At 40.6% G+C, this 25666-nt stretch overlaps 1 protein-coding gene across 4 annotated transcripts; it reads right to left on the bottom strand.

Annotated features, from left to right (window-relative positions):
- Positions 1 to 378: 378 nt before the first annotated feature.
- LOC139581023 (nuclear body protein SP140-like protein) lies at positions 379 to 24711 on the bottom strand. Of its 4 annotated transcripts, none has more exons than XM_071410355.1 (16): positions 24366 to 24711; positions 22946 to 22993; positions 19409 to 19535; positions 18955 to 19182; positions 18124 to 18264; positions 17823 to 17956; positions 15831 to 15878; positions 8884 to 8932; positions 8439 to 8654; positions 7627 to 7766; positions 7366 to 7434; positions 7070 to 7197; positions 6792 to 6909; positions 6536 to 6610; positions 6249 to 6392; positions 379 to 1401 (listed from the first exon to the last, which is right to left on the bottom strand). In XM_071410355.1, the coding sequence occupies exons 1-16, from the start codon at positions 24507 to 24509 to the stop codon at positions 1384 to 1386; spliced, it is 1827 nt and encodes a 608-aa protein (XP_071266456.1). In that variant the 5' UTR covers positions 24510 to 24711; the 3' UTR covers positions 379 to 1383. The 4 variants fall into 4 exon arrangements, with proteins under 4 accessions (XP_071266456.1, XP_071266427.1, XP_071266447.1 ...); XM_071410326.1 differs by lacking the exon at positions 379 to 1401 and adding an exon at positions 4708 to 5658; XM_071410346.1 differs by lacking the exons at positions 379 to 1401; positions 15831 to 15878 and adding an exon at positions 4708 to 5658.
- Between the last annotated feature and the right edge of the window lie 955 nt (positions 24712 to 25666).

Raw genomic sequence — 25666 nt, 5'->3', positions numbered from 1 at the left:
AAGTGGAGTGTATATAAATCCTGAGATATCATGTAAACATAAGCTCATGTCTATTCCTGCACCCCTCTCTTCCTCTTCTCCCCCCTCTCTCCCTCATCTTCCTCTTTTCCTTTTCTTCCCTCTCATCCTCTCCTCCCCTCCTGTCTCTTCCTCTCCTCTTTCTTCCAAGGTTTTTATAGTTTTGTGTTTTAAAAGTTGTAGAAACATCTCAAGGATGATCAATGGAAACAGGATGCACCTGAGCTCAATTTCAAGTCTCATTGAAAAGGGTCTGAGTACTTAAGTAAATAAGGTATATCTGTTTCATATTTGTAATAAATTAGCAAAAATGTGTAAAAAACAGTTTTCAATTTGTCATTATGGGGTATTGTTTGTAGATTGATGAGGAAAAAAATATTTAATCAATTTTAGAATAAGGATGTAACAAAATGTGTAAAAAGTGAAGGAGTCTGAATACTTTCCAAATGCACTGTATCTGGTCTAAAAAGGAAGGAAAATACAATCACGAGTATCAACTTTTGTAGACAATATACTGACGCACAGACAGTGCATTGCGCAAACAAAACAACCCTCACAATTTCAACTGGAATTACTTGGGTCTATTGCTGAACTTTTTGTTGAAAACAAATATTTGATTGCGAAGAGACTGTCACTGGCAAACATGGTTACAGACCCAACAACATTATATGGTATCTCCTCCTCATCAAGAAAAGCACATCAGCTAATTATAATACACAAAGTAAGCAAAACAATGAAATCATTCCAACATTGCCTAAAATGATGAATAAGATATTAATGACATAGACCTATATAAGCTATATAACAATTGAGATGTACAAACTATTGCATAAGGGAACGATGAGCGGATAACAGGCAAGCCGTCATTTTGTTTAAGACGTTAATGAGTGAGTTGTCGATATACTGTAACTATTTGTTCAGCACTTTTTAAATGTACAACGACAGATTTCAGAACATGGGTCGTTCTTACATTATTCTCCCTGTATACCAAGTCAGAACTGTAGGACATATAAGCAGACAATGAAAGCTCTTACAATATTCAATAGATGACATTTCTCGAAAACAGGCTACAGGTTACATGTGCACCACCTAGTCAGAACAGTAGGCTAAGTCCTGAGGGGGAGAGGGACCAAATTCTAAGGGTGAGACACATGGGCTACTAACAGCTTACTACACAACATACACTTACTATTACTTTCTTAGCTACATTATACATATCTTCCCAGCATATTACATCATATTACAATACATTTTTGGACTCATCTTGTTGTGCTGTGCTCACTTGAAAAGGAAGATGACACGGAGGTCCTTCTTGTGGGCAAATGTTGTCATCAAAGTCTGTCATTCTCTGGATTTATGGTGCTTTCAAGACAACTGGGAACTCTGAAAAAAACAAGGTCGAATCATGATGACGTCAGTGATCTTCAGCTCATAGCTCTAGAAAAGGGCCCGAGTTCCGGATTTATAATTCAAATCAAAAATCGAATCAAATCAAATGTATTGGTCACATACACATGGTTAGCAGATGTTATTGTGAGTGTAGCGAAATGCTTGTGCTTCTAGTTCTGACCGTGCAGCAATATCTAACAAGTAATATCTAACAATTCCACAACAAATACCTAAAACACAAATCTAAGAAAAGGAATGGACTAAGAATATATAAATATACAGTATGGATGAGCAATGCCAGAGTGCACAGGCTAAGATGCAATAGACCGTATAGAATACAGTATATACATTTTAGATAAGTAATGTAAGATGTAAACATTTTAAAGCGGCATTACTAAAGTGACTAGTGTTCCATTTATTAAAGTGGCCAATGATTTCAAGTCTGTATGTAGGCAGCAGCCTCTCTGTGCTAGTGATGGCTGATTAACAGTCCTTGCGATAGAAGCTGTTTTTCAGTCTCTCGGTCCCAGCTTTGATGCACCTGTACTGACCTCGCCTTCTGGATGGTACTGGGGTGAACAGGCAGTGGCTCGGATGGTTGTTGTCATTGATAATCTTTTTGGCCTTCTTGTGACATCGGGTGCTGTAGGTGTCCTGGAGGGCTGTTTGTGAGGGTTTTAAATTGACAAGCCAAATTTCTTCAGCCTCCTGAGGTTCCCTCTGCTGTTTCCTGAAGTCTACGATTATCTCCATTGTTTTGTTGACGTTGAGTGAGAAGTTATATTCCTTACACCACAATCAGAGAGCCCTCACCTCCTCCCTGCAGGCTGTCTCGTCATTGTTGGTCTGCAAACTTGATGGCCACGCAGTTATGGGTGAACAGGGAGTACAGGAGTGGGCTGAGCACGCACCCTTGTGGGGCCCTGGTGTAGAGGACGACTGACCACCTGGGGGCGGCCCGTCGGGAAGTCTAGGACCCAATTGCACAGGGCGGGGTTGAGACCCAGGGCCTCAAGCGTAATGATGAGCTTGGGGCGTACTATGGTGTTGAATGCTGAGCTATAGTCAATGAACAGCATGCTTACATAGGTTATCCTCTTGTCCAGATAGGATAGGGCAGTGTGCAGTGTGATGGCGATTACATCGTCTGTGGACCTATTGAGGCAGTAAGCAAATTGAAGTGGGTCTAGGGTGACAGGTAAGGTGGAGGTGAAATGATACTTGACTAGTCTCTCAAAGCAGTGAGTGCTACGGGGCGATAGTCATTTAGTTCAGTTACCATTGCATTCTTGGGTACAGGAACAATGGTGGCCATCTTGAAGCATGTGGGGACAGCAGACTGGGATAGGGAGAGATTGAATATGTCTGTAAACACACCAGTCAGCTGGTCTGCGAATGCTCTGAGGATGCAGCTAGGGATGCCACCTGGGCCGGCAGCCTTGAGAGGGTTAACAAGTTTAAATGTCAGCCATGGAGAAGGAGAGCCCACAGTCCTTGGTTGTGGCGCTGGCGCTGTATTATCTTCAAAGCGGGCAAAGAACATGTTTAGCTTGTCTGGCAGCAAGACGTCGGTGGTTGGTTTTCCTTTTATAGTCCGTGATTGACTCTAAACACTGCCACATACGTCTCATGTCTGAGCCGTTGAATTGTGACTCCATTTTGTCTCGATATTGACGTTTTACCTGTTTGGTTGCCTTGTGGAGGGAACGACTACTCTGTTTCTATTCTGCCATATTCCCAGTCACCTTGCCATGGTTAAATTTGGTGCTTTCAGTTTTGCGTGAATGCTGCCATCTATCCATGTTTTCTGGTTAGGGTAGGTTTTAATAGTCATAGTGTGTACAACATCTCCTATACACTTCTTGATGAAATCAGTAACCATCTCAGTGTACACGTCAATATTATTCTAGGAAGCTATCCGAAACATATCCTAGTCCCCGTGATCGAAACAATCTTGAAGCGTTGATTTCCGATTGGTCTGACCAGCATTGAATAGTCCTTAGCATGGGTGCTTCCTGTTTGAGTTCATGCCTATAGGAAGGGAGGAGCAAAATGGAGTTGTGGTCAGATTTGCCGAAAGGAGGGAGGGGGAGGGCCTTGTATGCATCCCGGAAGTTAGAGTAGCAGTGGTCCAGTGCGAGTGCTACAGTCAATATGCTGTTAGAATTTGCTTTGTGAAAATCCCTAGCTACAATAAACACAGCCTCAGGATATATGGTTTCCAGTTTGCATAAAGTTCAGTGAAGTTCCTTCAAAACTTATTTTTCCAGTCGAAGCCTGTTTTTTCCCCGAGGTTCCAGTTGTCTTGAACTCACTGAAGTCAAGTTTTCGCAGTTCCGAGTGAACTGTTTTTTGAGCGAGACACAAATCATGCTTCATTGACAGCATGGCAAAGTTGAATGTTAATTATTTTAAACTTGGAAAAGAGATACTTAATCCCAGATTTGGTTCCACACAGCCAGTCCACTGAATAGCAGGCTAGAGATTGCTTTGCAATGCTTGCAGTTAGCCACTGACTCCTTCCAAACTACTCATTGTTCAATTTGCGATTTCCAACTTGTTGTGAAATGTTTATATCCAATGGCCGATGAGCACCGATACGTTTAAGATATAATTTCTCTTCATATGACAAGGATTAACACTATTTGCCAGTAGATTGTCGACTTGATTCATGATGATGACTGCTAGCTAAGATTCTGAAAGTATGATTTTGACATGATCAGTCCAATCAATGCTACTGTAGATATAACGTAATTTGACATCCTTTTATCTGTGGCCAATGACCTTGAGACCTTCTTGGATGGGCACTTCTAGTGTAACTCTATGGCAGAACCCAAGGGGCTTGAATTTTTCAAACTCTACCCTTAGACTTGGCAGTCACGTTGTGTCCCCATGAGTGACAGAACACTGAGCTAATCACGGCGCAACTAGAGAACATTACCAACACCTGCGCTCCGTATATTCCCGCTGGCTGTTATAGGCTCAGATTAAATAGAAAATTATGTTGTGCTCCTATTCCACAGCGATACTATACATTTGACATTTTAGTCATTTAGCAGACACTCTTATCCAAAGTAACTTAAGTAACTTGGTGCATTCATCGTAAGATAGCTAGGTGAGACAACCACATATCACAGTCATACATAAACTAATTTAGGGTGTTGATTACTTATTGCTTTCTTCTGTGGAAATGCAGAATTTGTATAAAAATGACAAATATACCAAAAGATAAATCAAGCATAGATGTACGACTGTTTAACCATGTTAATTATTACTGATAGATGATGAATACATGACAACTAGATACAAATATTTTATTAAAAAGAATTCATACAAAAGTCAAGAGTTGACTATAACATGATTACAAACAAAGTGAGTGTGTGTAAATGTTTATGTGCGTGTGTATTAATTTCCCATCATAAAAATTGATCCCCATTCCCCACATTAACTGTGAGATTAGGTTAAATTGCCTAAATATATTGAAATAACTTTTTATTTTAAAGAAAGATGGAGTGTGAAACCAAGGGGGTATTAGTTGCGCAATTTTACATCCTACTAGGGTGTTTGGTGCAGTATTTATCAAGTAAAAAAATGTGTGACTTGTTGTTTTATGTAAACAAAGTCTGAGCTGCTGGGCAGGACTGTCTCACTGTCTGTGCCATTGGATAGATAGTAATAACCGCATTTGCCTGTTAGTGAACAAATTGACATTGTCGAAATCAAAACCTAACCTTCAGCTACATCCTGATGAACTCTTGTCCACAAAACTCCGGTTTGAACTATACCAAGACCAAAATTGACCTAATTGTACTTTTTAGTCAGGCACTTGAATAAATGTTTGACATATCGATGTCACATATGCCATTTTCAAAGAGAGAGGTTGGTTGTTCGATTCAGTCCCACTTTAAAGCTTGAAATGGGCATGGTCTAATTGACTCAACAACCGAAAATACACACATGTATCAAATGTTATTTTTCTTAATGAACCAGAAATTCTGTAGTTATTTCTGGTTGCTCATCAAAGTTAGCTGACTAAATAACTAATTGATCTTGTTTTGAAGCGTATTTCTCATGGCATCTTGGGTATTCCCTGTTGTTTCATAGTAAAATAATGTTGCAGACTTCATGATGAAGGCTCTACTGGACGTTGGATGTAGTTAGATGCTGCAGTTGGATGCTGAATGTACACTTGAACTCCTGCTTAAATAGATCCTTCAAACTTTCCCACATCCCACAGAACTCTGCGTTATCCTTCAGGGGAAAAAAGACAGACACAATTGTATTAAAGTTGCACTACGCAGAAGTCGCTCCTCCATTTCCTGGTTGCTAAAACTAATAGTTTGCCTAATTGTAGTTTATTTGACAAAATAAGCTAGTATAGTGTAGATAATCATTGTACCGTCTAAATCGCTGTGAAATATATTTTCCAAATGCAAAAATATTGTATTTTCAGCTGTTTGAAGCTGGCGTACAAAACCGAAAGTAAAAGACGCAAAAACAAAACGTAATAATGGGAAGCATAGAAATAGCACACATAGAACAGATATACTGCTTCTTACACTTGCTTTCATGTAGAATTATAGATCTTTGACTCACATTTCTATGTGAATTTGGTCAATTTCCCAAAAAGTGACATATTGCCACTTTAATAGAAAACACAATAAAAAAGTTAACACAAAAAATTAACACAACTCATTTAGCTTAACACAGCTTTGTTGTGGTTCAAACAAAAGTACACTTTCAAGTAAAGTTGATGAGCATAACTCCAAGATTTCCTTCAGAATTTGTATCAGATTTTAGCCCTCAGTCTTCACATTCATACTGCAGTAGTGCAGTCTCACCCTGTTAAATGTGGCACAGTTGGTGAAGATAAGCAACACGTCAGACTCAAAGTGTTGCACTGACTGGTAGAGATTCTGCTGCAGCTTCTCCACAACCCTGTCCAGCCACATCGGAGTCTTTATCACACTGGTGTAGTTTCTCACCTGGCATTGAAAGGCAGTTATATACAGACAGTAAAATAAGTTAATGTTGACACACACATACAAACTCAAGACACTAAAAACCTACACAGGCAAGCATGCATGCACAGACGCACACATTTAAACACACAGAACTAAACACATACATTGATGCAAGGATCTTTCACAAAGATGTGGTCCTCATCTGCATGGTAGAGACACAGCAGGAGGTACTGGCATTCCTGTCAGAGTAAACACACAATTATTACACCCGTATGTGTCATATACCACTACTGCTCTAAGCGATTGCTACTTAAATACACAGTTCAAACAGAATTCATTCAGAATGTAATATTTCATGTCATGGATATTGTGACACTCATGATTGAATGATTAACTGATAAATGATTGCTTGATTCTCACCAGTAGGTGGTCAGAGATTCGGCAGGTCAAGGCTTCCTGGTAGGTCATTTGTTTGGGGTAGTGGCACGGCTGACTGGTCCTCAGTACACAATATGTACACATCCACTGAATATTATCCCTGTGTTGATACACCACATACACACAAAGCATGCACGCACGCTCACACAAACAAACAAACATTACAAAAGTGCACTAATAATAAGCTGACAGTTGAGTGTCCCCACACAGAACAAACAGATCTCTATCTCTCTCTCTCCCTCTCCCAGAACTCTTCTCACCCCAGCATAGCATCATCCACATTAGGAAGATGACATCTCTGATGGAAGGAGCGAGGACACTCATCACAGCATATCAAGCTGCCCTGGCTTCTACAGATGAAGCAGTCGTCATCGTTATCCTGATCGTGCTGCCAAGACAGAGAAGAGAGGAAGGTGAGAAGGAATTGGTTAACAATAATCCCTGATACAGTGATGTTAAGAAACATCCTGGAAATCATAATTACTACTGAAACATCTGTTTAAATGAGGTGATTGACTGAGAGTGGGTTCCACCGTATTGCTTGAGGGTAACTTACCACGTCTTTGGTCGTGATGCTGCACAGGTTGCATGGACACTGGACGGAGTGGATTTCCAAAAACCCACTCTGAAAGCGAGAGACAAACAAAGATTGACGATAAATCAATCGACTACGGTTCTACTACAGTTGTTTAGTAAGAACAAAACACATCCCTCTCGCTCTGTTCTGTTTTTTTTTTTCTTTCTCGCTCTCACTTTCTGTTTTCTTTTCTTTCTCTCCATTTTTCTCTCTCTCTGTTCTCTCTCTCTCTGTGTGTACCTTGATGAGGACGCTGAGTGGTTTCCCATCCCAATGGATGTCTTTCTTCCAGGAGGGATCTGCCAGAGCTGACCCCTCCTGCACAAACTCCACCGGGGTCATCCAGCGCTGCTCCGATCGGATGCTCTTCCCACACAACCCTGGCCACAGAGAGACAGAGACAAGTAAAATCTCACTTCATACATTAATAGTGTACTAATTTTGGACCAGAGTGACATAAGGCTTAGCTACAGAATTGTTAACGGGATATGTTACAGATTGGGTAATGGAAAGCCTTGCAATTTTTTTTTTAACTAATCTGTTATTGCCGATACTTTCTTTGCTCTTGATTTGATAAAAAGTGTATCTTATTAATGTCCGTGTCCAGTTTCAGGTGGTTCTCCAAAAAACAGATTAAATTCATGGTTTGCACCGAGTGAGGAGTTCCCTCGCCATTTTAGCTGCCATAAATCTTATATTTCCCAACATCTTTGCAGGGACTAGTTGTTTCTATGTGACCACGTGTAGAGGTAGACGGCAGGGCGTCAAACAGTGCGACCAAAACAAAGATCTACACACATGCAAGACAGACTTATCACTCGATACAAAACGTGGATTTAACATCTTTCTGGTTTTGGAGAACCACCTGCAAATGGACACTGACATTTATAAGACACACTTTTTACCGAATCGAGAACAAAGAAAGTATCGCCAAGAACAGCTTAGCTGAAAGAGACTTTCCATTAAACAATCAGTAACGGGTATGGAGTATCACAATTATGTAGCTACTACATAGGGCTATGTTTATTACACCTCGAAAATCATATATGTACCAGATGCAAACCGATCCTTATGTAGCGTTCCATTGATGGCCACACAGGTGACTTTGAAGACGGACTTTTCCACAACACCATGGCTGCGTCCTGCACTGCTCTCTCCTCCAGCCGTGTTTGCCCGCTTTCCTCCCTGCATCTTCTGTCTTTCCTGCTCAGCTTCCTCTTCTTCATCCTCAAACGCATCATCATCGTCATCTTCCTCAGGTTTTGAGTCTGACATTGAAGTAAAGATTGAAATATAAACTAAGGTTTAGGGAAAGATGGCTTACTATATCAATGGATGAGTTTGAAGAGTCAAGGTTGTGTTATTCATGAAACCTTGTAACAACAAGACAGTTGCATTATCTTTACATTTGATATTTAGAGAGATAACAACATCCCCTTTACCAGAGCGTCATGTCTGAAGGATTCAGAAAGATTCTATTGAGATTGATGTAAATACCTGTGATTGAGTTTGCTGATTGGTTGGGGGGGAACGGTGCTTTCTTGGCCTAAATAGTACCAAAGGGACAGATCAGTTTAACACTGAATAGACCGTTTATTTACTTTGGTAAGAATATGTACAGTACCAGTCAAATGTTTGGACACAACTACTCATTCCAAGGTTTTTCTTTATTTGTACTATTTTCTATGATTTAAGACATCGATAGGCTAAGAGTTTAACCACGTGGTATGTTTAAAAGATTCACGAGTCTGGTCTCAAACCTTGGCCCTCTCGTTATCGAGGTAAGCTGGTCTACTGAGAATTTCTCAAAGTTGGGTTTTATTCGGAATTGCAGAAAAGGGGCTGTCCCAGGATGCCTGACCCTAACTGGGCTCATGGGCGGTCCTCTGATTTAGTTCAACTCAAAAGGGAATTGGAGTTTCCTTCATTAAACAGTCCAAAATCACATTACACAATTTTACAAACAGTATCATACTCACTCATTCATCTTATACAACAATTAGATGTAAACCTCATATCTGAGGCTAATATATAAACAGCGTTATGGTAATGTGGCCGCCCCATCTCCCATGAGCTTCCCCAAGTTGTAACAAACGGACCAGTTCATAGCTGGATTCTTCACCGATCTTTTATACCTTCTCCGGAACGTAAATGTTGTTCGGACCTCAAGTTCTGGGAGGTGGAAGAAATTCCTTTGTTCTCTATGAAAGCTCCCTCTATCTCTATACTGTGTGGCCATAAGGCAGGGTCTTCCCTAGGAATTTACGACCTCACTGACCACAGCAGCCTAGTTGTAGGGGGCAGGGAGAGGCAGGGAGAGGGGGATGGGGCTTGCTGTACCCAAACAGGGCAACGTCATGACACTATTCTGATTTCAGAGCACTCTCGCCCAACGTTGAATATGGCAGTAAACATTGGCCCCCCCAAAAAAGCATAAATCTTCTTAGCGCTAGGGGTCATATTATTATTATTTTTTTCAAATAACGTACCCAACGTAAACAGACATTTTCTCTGGCCCAGATCGTAGAATATGCATATAATTTACAGATTAGGATAGAAAACACTCCAAAGTTTCCAAAACTGTCAAAATATTGTCTGTGAGAAAAACAATACTTATTCTGCAAGCGAAATCCTGAGAAACATTTACCCGGAAGTGTTATAAAAAAATAAAAAAATAAAAACTTAGTTTCCTGGCCTGTCTAACCTCCATTTAAAGGGGTATCAACCAGATTCTTTTTCCAATGGCTTCCTCAGGCTGTGACCAGGCTTTAGACATAGTTTCAGGCTTTTATTTTGAAAAATGAGCGAGATGTTTCAAAAGAGGTCAGGTGTCCTCTGAATACTTCCTGCGCGCGCGGGAGGAGCTCACCATTTTCCCTTTCTCTCTTAATGAATAGGTTATGCTCCGGTTGAAATATTATCGATTATGTTTGTTAAAGACAACCTGAGGTTTGATTATAAAAAAACATTTTAAATGTTTTGACGACCATTTCGGCTACTTTTTGGGATTTGTCGAACGGAACACGGCTTTTGTTTTCTCAATTTTGCGCAACCCAAATGCCGTTTTTTTGTGATAAAAGTAATATTTCTCGAACAAAAAGAACATTTGTTGTGTAACTGGGAGTCTCGTGAGTGGAAACACCCGAAGATTATCAAAGGTAAGCGATTAATTTGATTGCTTTTCTTACTTTCGTGACCAAGCTAACCAAGCTAATATAAGGCTAAGCTGTTATAGCATTGAAAGCTACACTCACAAAAGCTTGGATTTCTTTCGCTGTAAAATATATTTTCAAAATCTGACACGATAGGTGGATTAACAACAAGCTAAGCTGTGTTTTGGTATATTTCACTTGTGATTGCATGATTATAAATATTTTTTGTAATATTTTTTAATCTGATACGTTTGGAAATTTCCATCTTCCTTTCAGGACCGGAACGAGGCTGTAGTTTTTTTTCATCATAACGCGCAACCCAAATGGTTTTTTTTTTTGTGATAAAAGTAATATTTATCGAACAAAAATAAGATTTGTTGTGTAACTGGGAGTCTCGTGAGTGGAAACGTCCGAAGATTATCTAAGATAAGCGATTAATTTTATTGCTTTTCACATTTTCGTGACCATGCTAATTTGGGGCTAGCTGATGTAGCATTGAAAGCTACACTCACAAAAGCTTGGATTTCTTTCGCTGTAAAATATATTTTCAAAATCTGACACGATAGGTGGATTAACAACAAGCTAAGCTGTGTTTTGGTATATTTCACTTGTGATTGCATAATTATAAATAGCGGTTATTTAGGAAAATGATCCCGTACTAGGGATGCGTAGCGCAGAGGTGATAATAAATTGTTGCCAGCAGCACAGTTACAGTCACTAACGCTCTGGAACTTCACTGGACTCTATGTAAAATGGAAACTATATACCCGGAGGCTGCATTTATTGTAGCTGGGGATTTTAACAAAGCAAATTTGAGATCAACGTTACATAACTTTTATCAGCATATTGATTGCACGACACGTAGGGCTAATACTCTCGACCACTGCTACTCTAACTTCCGCGATGCATATAAAGCCCTCCCCCACCCTCCCTTCGGCAAATCCGAAGCCCATGTATCTAGATGCATATCGAATCGTTCATGAAAGGAGAGATGCGCATCCCTAGTTTCTGGTGGTCGCACCATATGACATTGAAAATGATCCCCTGTCATTAGAGATGTTAAATGTGTGAAATTTTTTTGAGATGCAATTATCTTTCTTCTAAACTAGGGAGTTCACTACAGTGTATGCTTTGATGTCGTATCATAACACATGGAGAAAAATTATGTTATGTGGTCAAAAATTGCATTTTAATTTTGGTTGCACCATATGCTTTGTGTTTTTCAAATGTGCAGACAAAAGTATTTTAAAGAATATGATTCCTTCCTCGGTAAATATTTACACAACATTTCATAATATCATCACATACCCTTGTAAATGTATGCCAAAGTTATATAGATATTTACTGCTGTTATGAATTACACCAATTCACAACACTATTGTTGTTCAAATTCAACCTTGGACGGTTACAGCATATTAGATTTTCACTCATTGACATGCCAAACCTGTAAAAATGGATCATGCTTTATGATAAATTGATGTGGTGCCAAACGGAGGAGATTGTGTAGAAATGTGCTGCAAGAAGATGTTTTGTATTCATAGTTAAAAAAAAAAAAAAAAGTCTTATCCTCAGACACAAAAAAACGTCAAGTAAATTGCCCATCTTCCTTTATGTGCACTCATTACCATGTTTATCTCTCAATATCACAAGGATGATGCAAGTGAAGTTTAGTCTACTGCTGTATCTTTAAAAGCAACCCACAGCAGTAACCAGGGTCAAACTCCCCGCCCAAGGGCACAAGTACAGATCCCCTACCCAGTCGAATCGGGGGAACCTAACCAGCGACCTCTCGGCCACCGGCTCAAGCTCCCAACCGCCAAGCCACATTCTCACAGCTGTAATAAGCTGACTGTGCAAGGGGCAGTACTTCCAGGTTTCTAATTTCCCCTAATAAAAATATTTTCACTACGTTCAGACCACATAATAGGGCAAAAATATGTGATTATCAGTGGAGGCTCCTCAAAGGAGGAAGGAGAGGACCATCCTCCTCAGTGATTTTCATAAAAAATTAATATAGTGAAACATTAAAAAAGTGATCCTTTTTAGATAAAACTATACTAAATACATTCACGTCAACAAATAATAGATTAAAATACACTGTTCTGCAATGACGGTCTACAGTGGCCTCAGCAGCACTCTGTAGGGTTGCACCATGGTGTAGCTGGAGGACAGCTAGTTTCTGTACTCCTCTACGTACATTGACTTCAATACAAAACCTAGGAGGTAATTATGACAACTTTTGGAGGATGTCCTCCATCCTACCAGAGCTCTTGCAGCATGAACTGACATGTTGTCCAACCAATAAAAGGATCTGAGAATGAATCTAGTACTGAAAGCATAAGCTACAGCTAGCTAGCACTGCAGTGAACACAATGTGGCGAGTAGATGACTCAGAGAAAGACAATAGTTGAACAGTTTAGATTATTATTTTTTTCTTCCAAAATTAAGGAGAAGAAAGATAGAGCTATATTTGGATGTATGTTTTTTAACTTTCACTTTCACTTAGCTAGCTAGTTTAGCCTACTCAAACAGAGAGGGATGCTATGTTAGCTAGCTGGCTATGGCTATTCAACAATGGGTCTCTTCCAAGTCAACGTATGCTTTTGGTTTTATGATTTTATTACCACCGGGGCCCTCCATTGAAACTGCTACACTGCTTTCTGCTTTCTGACTGTACACTGTACTGCATGATTGTAGCGGGTTTACTAGTTCTAGTTGACTATGACGTGACAACGATGTAGATTGTGTGTAGAGGTTAGCGGTCATGATATGAAGGTTTGGCTTGGAAAAGTTATTTTGCCTGGTCACAGACAGCTGATGTGTTGTGCTCTGAAGTCCCCAAGCGAAGGGAAAAGGTGAGAGGAGGAGAGCGCATAGATAGGTGCGAGAAGGAATTATATATACAACGAGCAAAGTGATCATGCTGTTTTAATATGGCTGCTATGAAAGAGAACTGTGTTTACGCGTGATCAGGGGTGTATTCAACCACTGATTCTGTTGAAAAACGTTTTTTAAACGGAAGCAAACAGAACGAAACGGGGATAAACATACCTGAATTTGTCCAATAGAAACTCTAATTTTCAGCTGTTGGTCTAATGTTTACACCTTAGATCAGCTAGATGGAGGCAAAATGTGCAAGGCGGTATTGAATGACTGTCACCTTGATTACTCAAAATTCTCTCGACCTGTGCACCTAAGTTGTAAACTTTCATTCCTAGGCTAGGTTGTAGCAACCTCATGATGGGTACAGGGAAAATTCTAGTATCATGTAGTAGCATAAACCTATTGATGTTACATTGAACTGGGTGAAGGGAATATGAATGACAGTCATCCAATATCCTGTAATAGAAATAAGGCCATTCTCATAAAAAATACAATAATTCTTCCTCATCTGCCACTGGTGATTATACAGATATACTAATCAGTATATTTCATGTTGTTTGTCTGCATAATTTAAATCTAACACTTGATCAATAGTTATTGCTCTAGTATCCAATGGTGCCACTGGTGCCAATTACATCTATAGTGCCATCAACTGGTCTGGGGCAGCCATCTAAGGTTGCAGTGATTTTATATTAACACAGCTTCTAAGGACATATACAGTTGAAGTCGGAAGTTAACATACACTTAGGTTGGAGTCATTAAAACTCATTTTTCAACCACTCCACAAATTTCTTGTTAACAAACTATAGTTTTGGCAAGTCGGTTAGGACAGCTACTTGTGCATGACACAAGTAATTTTCCCAACAATTGTTTACAGACAGATTATTTCACTTATAATTCACTGTATAACAATTCCAGTGGGTCAGAAGTTTACATACACTAAGTTGACTGTGCATTTAAACAGCTTGGAAAATTCCAGAAAATGATGTCATGGCTTTAGAAGCTTCCAATAGGCTAATTGACATAATTTGAGTCAATTGGAGTTGTACCTGTAGATGTATTTCAAGACCTACCTTCAAACTCAGTTCCACTTTGATTGACTTCAGAAAAAAGACCACAGAAAAAACCTCGGGAAAAAAATATGTAGACTTCCACAAGTCTGGTTCATCCTTGGGAGCAATTTCCAAACGCCTGAAGGTACCACGTTCATCTGTACAAACAATAGTACGCAAGTATAAACACCATGGGACCACGCAGCCGTCATACCGCTCAGGAAGGAGACGCGTTCTGTCTCCTAGAGATGAACGTACTTTGGTGCGAAAAGTACAAATCAATCCCAGAACAACAGCAAAGGACCTTGTGAAGATGCTGGAGGAAACAGGTACAAAAGTATCTATAGCCACAGTAAAACGAGTCCTATATCGACATAACCTGAAAGGTTGCTCAGCAAGGAAGAAGCCACTGCTCCAAAACCGCCATAAAAAAGCCAGACTACGGTTTGCAACTGCACATGGGGACAAAGATCGTACTTTTTGGAGAAATGTCCTCTGGTCTGATGAAACAAAAATAGAACTGTTTGGCCATAATGACCATCGTTATGTTTGGAGGAAAAAGGGGGATGCTTGCAAGCCGAAGAACACCATCTCAACCGTGAAGCACGGGGATGGCAGCATCATGTTGTGGGGGTGCTTTGCTGCAGGAGGGACTGGTGCACTTCACAAAATAGATGGCATCATGAGGGAGGGAAAGTATGTGGATATAGAGGCAACATCTCAAGACATCAGTCAGGAAGTTAAAGCTTGGTCACAAATGGGTCTTCCAAATGGACAATGACCCCAAACATACTTCCAAAGTTGTGGCAAAATGGCTTAAGGACAACAAAGTCAAGGTATTGGAGTGGCCATCACAAAGCCCTGACCTCAACCCTTTAGAAAAGTTGTGAGCAGAATTGAAAAAGCGTGTGCGAACAAGGAGGCCAACAAATCTGACTCAGTTACATCAGTTCTGTCAGGAGGAATGGGCCAAAATTCACCCAACTTATTGTGGGAAGCTTGTGAAAGGCTACCTGAAATGTTTGACCCAAGTTAAACAATTTAAAGGCAATGCTACCAAATACGAATTGAGTGTATGTAAACTTCTGACCCACTGGGAATGTGATGAAAGAAATAAAAGCTGAAATAAATAATTCTCTCTACTATTATTCTGACATTTCACATTCTTAAAATAAAGTGGTGATTCTAACTGACCTAAGACAGGGATTTTTTACTAGGATTAAATGTCAGGAATTGTGAAAAACTGAGTTTAAATGTATTTGGCTAAGGTGTATGTAAACTTCCGATTTCAACTGTCGATAAATTAACTTAAGCGTTAATCCAGAGGATGTGGTATATTGAAAGATCGGTCTCCTACCTGTGCACTCTTTCTTCTTTTAAAGTCTGGTGAAGTTAAATGACCTTCCTGAGTTTGTTGGGATGATAATGGGAGGGGTTAGAGAAAAGGGGGACAGATTGAATGGCATATCAGTGTACAGTTAGTTTCTTAACAGAATTACAAATAGAGTTTAATGTAGCTGTAGTGTGTTGCTCTGTCTGTCCCAATTTGATGGTACATGAAACACCTACATCCTGTTGTAAGAGTAATAAATATTAAAGGGGAAAATCTGCCCATGTTTCTAAACCCCTCTGTCGCGTTATGGACTTTTTGTAAAAGCACTTTTCTCATGGAGAGCGTGGGGAAACGAGAGCGAAAGCTACGTCACATGGTTATGACCTTATTATAAATCAGGCCATCATCACTCTCATTCGTGAATGATGATTCTTCACGTTTTACCGGTGAAACGCCCATAATGCATGCATGTCAACAATTTGATCCTTATCAGTTTCATGGGAATATGCATTTTGATCTTCTTGACTGATGTAAGTAAGGGTGGCTAACCGGCTGAACTAATCACATTTTAGAGCAGATAGTTAAACACAGCCACTGCATGATATAAAAAAGCAACATTTCAGCACAATCATCCTAAATTGTCTTAAGAAATTACATGGTGTTTTTGGTATAACCGTAGCCTGATATTATCATGCTATTAGTCGGGTTGTTATGTAGAATACTAATTCATCATTAAGTGATCTTGTGAGACATATCACCATTCTGAGAAATGGCGCATTCAGTGGCGCATTCAGTTCACCATGTATTTAAAAAAAAAAAAAATTTAACACCATTGCAGCAGGTCCTGGTGACGTCCATGATTTCCCCTGTTAATCAACATTGTTTATCTTCCCTCTCTGACTGTATGTTAGGCCCCCCGGTGAATGGTGTGATCTGATCCTTACGGTAAAACATATCTACTAAAATGAGAGGGAAAGACAAGTGATTGTGTAACATAACGTCCACTTCATAAAATGAAAGGCTAATTTATGTATAAAAAAAATCATTAGATAGTAACTTTCCTATAGTAGCCAGCTGACATCGAACATAACCTTGTAATTTAATTTATGTTGCAAATATAATAGATAGCCTAGGTTCTGATGTGGGTGAGACTTTGCTTCAGTATACATTCCTCGAGCTTGTTATGTGTCTTGTTTTGTGCACGGTACTCGAGCCTGGAAGGACTCACAGCTGGTAAAAACCTTATAGCCTATTGCACAATATAATCCCAAATTCTAACAAAATACACCAGCGACATTATTTAGTAGATAAAGGTTGTGAGCACAGCGTTTCTGATCAGATCAACAATTATCTTCTAATGTATTTGTGTGGCTACGATGCCATCTTCAAAGAGCATCGCTTGGTTTCCAGAGCATTTAAAGAGACCAATTAAATAGGCAACGACCGGGGTCTGATGTTGCTTCTGACAATATAGTAAAAGGCGCGTTGTGTTGGGTCTGGTGATGTGCTAAAGTCTGATGTAGGCCATTTTGATAACTGCCGTTGTGTTTTATTTATGAGGAGCCCCCTCCTGTGTGTGTTGTTGCATGAGCTGGCTGCTTTTTCCTCCTTGCTTGGCAGAGATCTCAGAAAAGATAAAACTGTGAACCCGCTACCCAAATGTATCACAGAAAATGTATATGCCATATCTCAAAATCGATTAGACTTCCCCAATGTAGTGTTTTCGCTGTGACAGAACGTTTACCTTTTCCGTAGATGTGCGTTCTATCCTAGCTCTGTGACGTAGCTCTCGCTCTAGCTCTCCCTTAATGATAGGGGTGTGCACTTTGACAGACATTCCAACAACGAGTCAGAGGGGTTTAGCAACATAGACAAATGTTCTGTTATTGCCCTTTAAGACTGTACAGTAATACAGACCTATGTAGGCCAACATCTAGACCAAGAGTGTAGTATATGGCAACATTGTACAAATCGTATGGGCTTGATAAGAGTATGAAAAGCAGCTATATGCTGTACCTGGATCAGTTTTCCCAGAGTGGTGTCTCTACAGCGGACACTGTACTTCCAGTTCTTCCTGCTCTTCTTCCCCCCAAACTCCTCAAACCTACTGGGGGTTAACCAATGACCCTGGACCAAAATGCAACTTTCCCCTGAGACAGACCAATGAGGAAGTCAGATATCATACACACTAGGGTTTTATATTTTTCCTCAAATATAACATTTATAGTTTTGATTTAAATGAACACTCAGTGACATTACAGAACCCCAGTGTTAGTGTTAAGGTCTTAGGCAAGGTTATTCAGGCCGAACCACCCACCTTTGGCCAGCTTGTCCCTGTTGAGCATGCCCTCTTTGTCCCCACAGGTGACCGGGAGCTCCACTAGGAGCTCAACTGGGATCGGGAGCTCCACCGGGACCACCGAGCGCTGTGACTTATGGGTACTCTTCCGACCCGACACTAGAGCACAGAGAAAGACAGGTCAAAACCCTTTGTGGAAAGGAACATGGACCCCCCCCCCCCCCAATTTTTTTTAATACCTGGAATCCAAAAGGGTTCTTCAAAGAGTTTTCCTATGAGAACAACCAAATAACCCTTTCAGCTTCTAGCTTTTACCATTTTTTAGAAGTGTAGTATATACCCAATTTAGCGCACAACTTTTGAGCAGAGTCACATAGTGTATAAGGTATTATTTTAAATGCAGACAGAGTGTTCCCAGTACCTCCAATCGTTTCTGACACATGGTAAAAGCTATAGGATTTTATGATGTTTATCACATGTACAGTAGTTGAGAAAATTAACATATAAGAAAAGCAATGCCAGTAATACTATTCCTGCAATAATGAATACAGAGAATAAGTTCATTACTGGTGCCGATCGGTCCAGCGGTTCTGGAGAAGAAGACATTTAAAGTAGTCAACATGATTAAAAATAGTCCAAAATACATCGAAAGCATTTTGCATAATCAGTTGGATTTTGAGTTTTGATATTAGGCAAGCGTGTCCTCTTTGTCCTGTTGGTGGCACATTGGGCCCACAGCTAAACCCCGGCATTGCTGCTTGCAGCTGTAGTGTATGTTTGAAGTTACAGAGGGACTTTAGACTTTCTAACTCAAGGCCTCATCTCCCCCCCAACCAGCCTGGGACTCACCGTAGGTCGGCTTCTGGACCATCCTCTTCTGACTGGGGGTGGACTGGGTGGATGTGCTGGGCTGTTCCTCCTTCTTAGCACTCTCGCTTATCTTCTGTTTCCTCTTTTTCCGTCCTGTCTTCTTTTCCTCCTCCTTCTCTTCCCCCTCCACCTTCCTCCCCTTCTCCTCTTTCTCCTCCTCTTCTTTCTTCAAGTTCTCTGGCAGTTTTGTGTTGAAGGTGAACGACCCTGGGATTGGATGCCGAATGAAACAAACATCTTCATATTCGAGTTATAGGCTGGGACAATCATATGGACCTCATAAATGGAAAGCATTTAAAGTATTCAAGTAACCTCAAACCATAATAGTAGTAGTAGTAACAAACACAGTGATATCCCTTGTGACTTGTACGACAAATCAAAATACTACCAGAGAAATAATAATAATACTAACAGAGAGAAAATACCCACTGACCATCCAGCAGGCTGTTTCGTAGCGTGGGGTACTGCTGAAGGAGGTGGTCCCTGAATACACAGCTCCAGAACAACTTAATGCTGTGAGGTCTCTCTGTCTCCAGCCAGTCCAGCACCTTGTACACGCCCTTCCCAGTGAGCAAAATTCAATTGAAAAGACGTCTATCAGCAAACCACATCATATGTTATAGCATTCTGGTGCCCGACATTACAGTGGACGATGTGGCATGCAAAAATTGGTTGATGCATGCAACGTCTGAGCAGGGGAACACAACCCAGACTGGGTCGGTCCGGACTGGACAAAGTCCGAACTAATCATAGACATCTACTGTACACTACAGGTCAAAAGTTTTAGACCACCTACTCATTCAAGGCTTTTTCTTTATTTTTACTATTTTCTACATTGTAGAATAATAGTGAAGATGTTAAAACAATGAAATAACACATAGAATCATGTAGTAAACAAAAAAGTGTTAAACAAATCAAAAATATATTTCATCTTTGAGATTCTTTCAATAGCCACCCTTTGCCTTGATGACAGCTTTGCACACTCTAGGCATTCACTCAACCAGCTTCATGAGGAAGGCACCTGGAATGCATTTCAATTAACAGTTGTGCCTTCTTAAAAGTTAATTTGTGGAATTCATTTCCTTCTTAATGCGTTTGAGCCAATCAGTTGTGTTGTGACAAGGTAGGGGTAGGTCATACAGAAGATAGCTCTATTTGGTAAAATACCAAGTCCATATTATGGCATGAACAGCTCAAATAAGCAAAGAGAAACGACAGTCCATCATTACTTTAAGACATGAAGGTCAGTCAATACGGAATATTTCAAGAACTTTTAAAGTTTATTCAAGTGCACTTTCAAAAACCACCAAGCACTATGATGAAACTGGCTCTCATGAGGACCGCCACAGGAATGGAAGACCCAGAGTTACCTCTGCTGCAGAGGACAAGTTCATTAGAGTTACCAGCCTCAGAAATTGCAGCCCAAATAAATGCTTCACAGAGTTCAGGTAAGATACACATCTCAACATAAACCGTTCAGAAGACTGTGTGAATCAGGCCTTCATGGTCAAATTGCTGCAAAAAAACACTACTAAAGGACACCAACAAGAAGAAGAGACTTGCTTGGGCCAAGAAACACGAGCAATGGACATTAGACCGGTGGAAATTTGTCCTTTGGTCTGGAGTCAAAACTTTTAGATTTTTGGTTCAAACCGCTGTGTCTTTGTGAGACGCGGTGTGGGGAATGGACGATCTCCGCATGTGTATTTCCCACTGTAAAGCATGGAGGAGGAGGCATTATGGTGTGGGGGTGCTTTGCTGGTGACACTGTCTGTGATTTACTTAGAATTCAAGGCACAGGCCTCCCGGGTGGCGCAGTGGTCTAGGGCACTGCATCGCAGCGCTAGCTGTGCCACCAGAGACTCTGGGTTCGCGCCCAGGCTCTGTCGCAGCCAGCCGTGACCGGGAGGTCCGTGGGGCGACGCGCAATTGGCCTAGCGTCGTCCGGGTTAGGGAGGGTTTGGCCAGTAGGGATATCCTTGTCTCATCGCGCACCAGCGACTCCTGTGGTGGGCCGGGCGCAGTGCGCGCTAACCAAGGTCGCCAGGTGCACGGTGTTTCCTCCGACACATTGGTGCGGCTGGCTTCCGGGTTGGATGCGCGCTGTGTTAAGAAGCAGTGTGGCTTGGTTGGGTTGTGTTTCGGAGGACGCAAGGCTTTCGGCCTTCGTCTCTCCCGAGCCCGTACGGGAGTTGTAGCGATGAGACAAGATAGTAACTACTAACAATTGGATACCATGAAATTGGGGGTAAAATAATACTTTTTTTTTTAAAGAATTCAAGGCACAGCATTCTGCAGCGATACACCATTACATCTGGTTTGGGCTTAGTGGGACTATCATTTGTTTTTCAACAGGACAATGACCCAACACCGCCAGGCTGTGTAAGGGCTATTTGACCAAGAAGGAGAGTGATGGAGTGCTGCATCAGATGACCTGGCCTCCACAATCCCCCGACCTCAACCCTATTGAGATGATTTGGGATGAGTCGGACCGCAGAGTGAAGGAAAAGCAGCCAACAAGTGCTCAGCATATGTGGGAACTCCTTCAAGACTGTTGGAAAAGCATTCCAGGTGAAGCTGGTTGCCAAGAGTGTGCAAAGCTGTCATCAAGGCAAAGGGTGGCTATTTGAAGAATCTCAAATATAAGATTGATTACTACATGATTCCATATGTGTTATTTCATAGTTTTGATGTCTTCACTATTATTCTACAATGTAGAATATAGTAAAATAAAGAAAAACTCTTGAATGAGTAGGTGTTCTAAAACTTTGAGCAGTATAATAGAGTGCAGTACAGAGCAGTTTAGTTCAGTACAGTAGAGTACAGTAAAGTATAGTAGAGTACAGTACAGTAGGGTATGGACATTTTTGGTATAGGGACACGTCATCTCCACTTTTCGAGTCTGTCCGACCAGGGCCGGCGTCATGGGCAGTCCCGTTATGGGTGGCGCGCGTCTCGTCATTTATTTGACCGAGACGCGCGCCGACAGAAAGACGCATAAATCTCAAATAAAGCATCCGAGCGAGTGAAACAGTGTCCCTCTGGTTAGTAGACCATGTATCTTGTGCTGTCTGGACAAAAGGAGTATGGCATGTCATACTTTTTCTGGCCAGACAGCATCAGACACACAGGCTACATAGTAAGATAGAGGGGCGCTGTTTCGCTTGCTAGTTTCAGCAGAGAGAAAGAGGCGATGCGAGAGGGCTCACTCTCTACAAAATCTGATCTGAATAAGTCCAATGCATTTCTATGGGCATAAGCAGACCTAAGCTTGTCACCTGCATTCCCGCCTTTGGGACAACGACAGGGCGGGGATATGAGCATCTCATAATTATATACAGAGCCACTTGTGTCATTATATTTCAGCCACTTGCGAATTAGAAAGGAAAGTTGGCGAGTGCACAGTTCGTATGCTGGCTTCCCCTAAATTAAAATAATGTTTTGACAAAATTATATAATTACTCCTGTCTAAATAAAATCATTCAAAATACTTTACCAGAGAGTTTGACTTAGCCACAGAGGATCATTAGCTTATTTTTTTAATTTTTTTAAATAGCTGTGGATAGACCTGTCTATTTGGGAAACCAGCAATTGGAGCAGCACGCATGGCAATAGGCCTAGTTGATTATTGAGTTGAGGCTGTCAGTGAAAAGCATCTAATATGTGTGAAGATAATGTGTCTTGAGTATAATTTAAAATGTTAAGACAAGAAGAAGGGGAGGGGTGTGTGGCGAAGATATGAGCGTCTCTCTCTCAAAATGCATGCACTCAGCTCTCCAGAATGTGCTCCGCTGTCTACCACCAATTCTTGCACATTCATGGTTTCATTGTGTGAGTTGTTTGCCCTTTGATTGTTTATTTTGATCAATTCCCCGTTACATATGTCACCAGTAGGCCTAGTAAATGTACCGTTAATCCCTGTAATTTGGTTACATAAATTTCTGTTAACACATGTATTACAGTCATTTACCTTTATCATTCTCAGAGCGGAAACGTTGTTTGCAGAGTTCACAGCCTGCTACACTTGTGAGAAACAAGTTTTGGTTAATTTCATAACCATCATTTAGGAGTTTTATCATTTTTTTCATTGTCTTTTGTTTGGAGTGCTCCATGTGAGTAATGAGCATGTGTGTGGTTTCTCTGTCCTGATAACTTTGAGAGATTGTATGAGCCTGAGCACGCCAACCTGCTGAGTTGATACAATGTTGCATGATAGCTCAAGTCAAGACAAAGAGAAAGGGAGGCAGACAGGCTGAGTATAGTGATTCATGCGATTGAAAGAACCTGCATTTTCATCAGGATATTTTTCGACTGTTTTTATTTGTCGGCTTTAGGCCTATGTATTTTACTTAGTTGACAATAGAAGTTATAGGCCTACTGCTGCATTAGCCTATCGCCTAGGCTATATCTCTGAGTTCCATGTGCTAATTTCTTTAGCCGCAAATGGACCTGTCACACCCTGATCTGTTTCACCTGTCTTTGTGCTTATCTCCACCCCCTTCCAGGTGTCTATTGCCTGCCTCTTGTATTTAATAAATATTAGAGACTCAAACCACCTGCCTCCTGTGTCTCCATCTGTGTCTCGCCCTGTGTCGTTATATGATCAAGGTGTATCAATGTGTCCATATGGCAATGGCGGGTGCTCTTGCATTAGTTTAATTTGAACTTCTCGAACTTTAAACTTCTCGATTTTAATTCAGATTTTTTTGATTAACCAGGTGACAATAATTTTGATAAATGAAAACGTGCATATAAAAATGATCCTAACTGGCAAACAGATACTGTAGGTAGAAATGGTAGGCTAAATTGTAAGCTACCCCAAACTTGAAACTCGAGCTGCCTATGGTCTTTATTATTATAACACCCATTAACTAAATTCGTGCACAAAAATCGGGCCGCCCATAGAAATCAAATGCCCATCCAACTGATTCGTTCTGGCCCTGGCCCTTTGTATGACTCCCATTGAGAAAGCGGAAATCACGGATACTTTTAAAATCAACGTGCCAGTTTTGCCGCGCCCTTGCTCCTCATCCGAATCAGTTTCTGCTGGAGGGGTCAAATACAAAACTATGGTCCAATTTGTGTTTTTTTAGGGTGGAGTGGAGTGATAAGACTATATTCTCTAGAAGAAACTACCATCTCAATCATCAGTTCACGTGACAGACATGAATATATAGACACACGATAATCATTAATAAGTGATGCCTGACAACTCCAATTTCTACTTTTAGAACATTCAGAGAACTGTTATATCTAAATAGGAGAATGAATGTTACCAAAGATTTTCTCTACAATTTGTTATGTTACCGTTGAATGTCATAGCGCTGCTTGGTTAAACGTTGAGTTAGCGGCTTTGTCTATAGAAGCTTGGGGGCCTCTACTGCTCTCACCTTATACATTTCCTCCGGAATGAGGTGGTGGTCTCGGACCTGATTAAGGAAGGTGAGTGGTTGCTCCATGCATAACATCTCTGCTCTACTACAGCGGAAAAACCGCAGTAACTGCTCATCCGTTAAAAAATAAAAAATGTCCATTGTAGTTTACCTCATCAATTCAGATTTGTTGTTGTTGAAAACTTAGTTATGGACTATGGCAATATTTACCAAGTCACTTCGTTAACAATCAAACCGGAAATAGACAATATCCCGTTTGGACAAGAGGCTGTAGTCAAAAAGTTTAAGCTGTTACGTGTTGTTATTATTTTCGAGGGTAAAATAGATCTCCCGTCTACATGGAAGTCCGCCCACAATGACGTTAAGAAAGTGTGTTCATTGTACGGAACACATATTAGGAACATCACAATTCCTCCACATGAGACACCCCTCTATAGTTACGTATCAACCCTGCACTAGTCAAGTGTCACCCCTCCTCAGAAATGGGCAGGATTTATGTTACATGTAATTGAAGTACGTATTTAATAACTTCTGTACTACAATCCAATGTATTTTGTAGCAAGATACTTCGAGAACTGTAATTTGTATTTTCGTCAGGTAGCGTTGGTTTGAATCCCCAAGCTGACTAAGTGAAAAATCTGTCGATGTACCCTTGAGCAAGAAATTGAAACCTAACTGATACTGTAAATCGCTCTGGATAAGATTATCTATTAAAATGCTTTTCTATACCATTTTTCATAGCAATTCGTAATGTTGTGCCCCGCTTTTACCCTGCATTGGTATCAGAAGTCTGATGGTACTATGGTGTGATAAATGTGTCCGCTAAATTACCTAAATGGAAAAATAACACTTGCAAGCATGCTGGGTATTATTCTCATGAAGCAAGGACAGTAATAACCCCTATTATTTTTTGCAATTGTTTATTTTTTACATTTAGTTCATTTAGCAGAGCAACTTAGTCAGTGAATTCAACTAAGGTAGATAAACAACCACATATCATAGTCATAGCAAGTACAACTTTTTTTTTTAAACCATTCATGAGAATGTTGCTGTAGTGAAGGTGTGTACTTGCAAATGTTTTGTATTTGAACACTTATGAAAAGACAAAATACAATTTTGTATATTTATTTTTAGAGTATCTGTATTTGTAACAAGATATATATATTTTGCCCATCTCTGCCCCTCTTCCTTAACCCTCACCCACCCCCTAGTCAAGTATCAACCCTGCAGTAGTGGAGCGTCACCCCTCCTTCTCAACCCTCACCCCTGCATTGGTCAGGTATCACCCCTCTGCCTCA

The sequence above is a fragment of the Salvelinus alpinus genome, chromosome 1 (genome assembly GCF_045679555.1).
Source record: "Salvelinus alpinus chromosome 1, SLU_Salpinus.1, whole genome shotgun sequence".
NCBI lineage: Eukaryota > Metazoa > Chordata > Actinopteri > Salmoniformes > Salmonidae > Salvelinus > Salvelinus alpinus.
This window is presented reverse-complemented; position numbering and strand designations above follow the sequence as displayed.

Coding starts and splice junctions, on each gene's coding strand:
- LOC139581023 (XM_071410326.1), bottom strand. CDS start 24,509: ATGGACATTTTTTATTTTTTAACGGATGAGCAGTTACTGCGGTTTTTC. Junction 8,933..15,830: donor AAAGAAGAAAGAGTGCACAG/GTAGGAGACCGA, acceptor GGTACTATTTAG/GCCAAGAAAGCACCGTTCCC. Junction 6,393..6,535: donor TGAAAGATCCTTGCATCAAT/GTATGTGTTTAG, acceptor TTTCAATGCCAG/GTGAGAAACTACACCAGTGT.